Source organism: Helianthus annuus, chromosome 12 (assembly GCF_002127325.2).
Source record: "Helianthus annuus cultivar XRQ/B chromosome 12, HanXRQr2.0-SUNRISE, whole genome shotgun sequence".
NCBI classification, from domain to species: Eukaryota; Viridiplantae; Streptophyta; class Magnoliopsida; order Asterales; family Asteraceae; genus Helianthus; species Helianthus annuus.
Window position 1 is genome coordinate 77,958,810 of NC_035444.2, and position 2,648 is coordinate 77,961,457.

General features: G+C 43.8%; 1 protein-coding gene across 1 annotated transcript; it reads left to right on the forward strand.

Annotated features, from left to right (window-relative positions):
• The first annotated feature begins 310 nt into the window (after positions 1-310).
• Positions 311-1,123, forward strand: LOC110901011. Its single transcript, XM_022147866.1, has one exon. The coding sequence runs from the start codon at positions 311-313 to the stop codon at positions 1,121-1,123; it is 813 nt and encodes a 270-aa protein (XP_022003558.1).
• The last annotated feature ends 1,525 nt before the right edge of the window (positions 1,124-2,648 follow it).

A 2,648-nucleotide genomic window follows, 5' to 3' on the forward strand; every position in this document is an offset into this window, starting at 1 on the left:
TGGAAGCCGATTCTTGATAAATTCTCGTCAAAACTCTATAAATGGAAAGCTAGATACCTCTCGTTTGCGGGGTGGATGACTTTAGCGAAGTCGGTTCTCGGTAGCTTACCGTCTTATTTTCTTTCTTTGTTTTCAGCACCTAAATGCATCATAAAAAAGCTGGAAAAATAAGGAGGGATTTCATTTGGGGTAAGTCTAATTCTGGACACAAGATGAGATGGATAAAATGGGACTTTTTGCTTAAATCCAGGAAAGCCGGTGGTATGGGCATGGGGGATATTCAAGGTTTTAACCAAGCTATGTTGGCTAAATGGTGGTGGAGAATAAAAGAGAACCCGTTTCAGCTTGGGCCAAAGTCGTTACAGGCATTCACGGGCGTCATAATGCTTCATTCAATCAGCATTTGATACCTTTAAAAAAATCGGTTCCTGGGGTGTGGAAAGACATTGGGTCCATCGAGTTGGCTCTTTCTAAGATTGGCATTAATATTAAAGATAAAATTGTACACGACGAAACGGTTTGGAGATGGCACGAAGATCCGACCGGCTCTTTCTCGATCAAGCACGTGAGAAAAGACATCGAGAAGGCAATGCTTCAGGAGTCGAACGATGGTTATGTTTATGGCTGGAATAATTGGGCGACACCGAAAGCGAATTATTTGTTATGGAGGGCTTTGTTGGGTAAGATCACCTCAAAGGTTGGGCTCATCCATAGGGGCATCAATCTTGGAGATAGTTTGTGCCCCCGATGCGGCCTACATGATGAATGTCCTAATCACATTTTTGCCAACTGTTTATGGGCTAATTGTGTGTGGTGGAATATATTAACTTGGGTAAGAATTAGCTTCATTAATTGTGATAATTTAAAAGATTTGATCATTTATATTACACAAAGCCCGGGAGATAAAGTTTGGAAAAAGGCCGTATATATGATCGCTATTGGTACTGTTTGGAGGATATGGTGGCCGAGAAATGAGAAACTTTTCAAAGATAACTTCATCCGGATTAATAGGTTGGTGGAGCTCATTAAAGAAGACGCGTATCTCTGGATAAGTAACCGGTCGAAGCTGAAGTCGATTAAATGGGAGAGCCGGAAGGTTTTTGACATATTAGAAGTTATGTAATTCGCGTGTTTGCTTCCGTTTTCTCTTTTCGTTTTGTATTTGTTTCTAGCCTCTTGCTGGGCCTTTATATTCATATATAAAGTGGTTTGTTGTTCAAAAAAAAACTGGACTGATTATTACGGTTATTCCAAAATCATTGTTTCAGTTGTTTCAGTTTGGATTCGTTGTAGTTATTTTAGTGAGTTTGGTTACCTCGAGTTATATTCAACAGTATGTTTAAATATGTGTATGTAAAGTGATTATTAGGGTGAGAGAGGTGCATGCGGGGAGTGAGTTCACTTAGATCGTGGGGTATGGTGGGGCGGGGGTTTGGGGCATAGGTTAACACGTGGAGTTCGAGCCTCCCCGCTGGTGAGTGACGTGTCTGTGGGGTATGGCGGGGCGTGGCTAGCCCGCATGGGTTGGCCAGGTTTATTAAAATAAAAAAAAAACGTAAAATTAAAAATACACACAAAATTAAAAAAAAAGCCTAAAATTATTATTAAAATTTCCTAAAAAATTCAAATTCTACAAAGAAAAAGGATTTACAAAATTAAAAAAAAAAAGCCTAAAGCGTTATATAGATTTCGAAAAGGGCAAACTTGTCAAACGGCTTCCGCTCCTTGCCCCGGAACTCGATGTTGGCCACCGCCACCCGGTCTTCGTGACTTATATCACCGCCCGGGACGCTGTCGTAGTAGGCTTTAAAACGATCGAGCTTCGGTCGTAGCTCAAGCCACTTATGTTGGCACGCGTTTAAATTGTGCCGGTCGTTCCCCACGTTATGCAAGTAGCTAGCGAAAGCTTCCAACCAGTAACGGGTCTCACCGGGTTGGCGGCCCTTCATCGCGTCAACGACGCTCGTGATAAGTGCTAGCTCTTCCTCGTGTGTCCAAGAGGCCATCGATCAAGTGTGTGTGGGTAGCGGGTTCGGGTAGGTCGAGTGACTTGGGTTGGGGTAGCGATATGGACAGGCGGTGGGGTTGGGGGGTTTTATAGCGAGTTGGGTGAATCGTTTGGCTTGGCCAAACGGTTATTTTTTGAAATTTAAATGTAGCTGCTATGACCTAGCCAACATGCGAATAAGACCCGGCCACGTAGGACCGCTAGGCATGCCCAACGCCCGGGCTGAAACCCCCGCCTAAAGGGCCACGCCGAAACACAAGCCCACCCGGGGTGGTGACTTGGCCGTTTGTACCCAATCCCCGCCCCATACCCCATAGTCTTAAAGGGAACATCGCCGCCTTCGCCTATCAACTTTAGGTGAGTGGGGGAATGGAATTTCGGTGAGTGTTGTAGGATCGTTTTACCGACCAAACGAGTCGTTCAGAAGAGTTCTTAGACTAAATCAGAGGGCGGAATTCATCGATTCAGTCTGCGTTCAGCTTGTTATACACTTTTAACTGTCTAGTTTATTGGTCTGAAAGCTTTTAGAGTACATAGACACTTCGGCAGCACTTCGGCTCCGGAATACCAACTCGTATGAAATGAAATGATGAAGCATTTATATATAGACATTTGATTTCACACGAAATAGCCACATGCT

Coding starts and splice junctions, on each gene's coding strand:
- LOC110901011 (XM_022147866.1), top strand. CDS start 311: ATGGTGGTGGAGAATAAAAGAGAACCCGTTTCAGCTTGGGCCAAAGTC.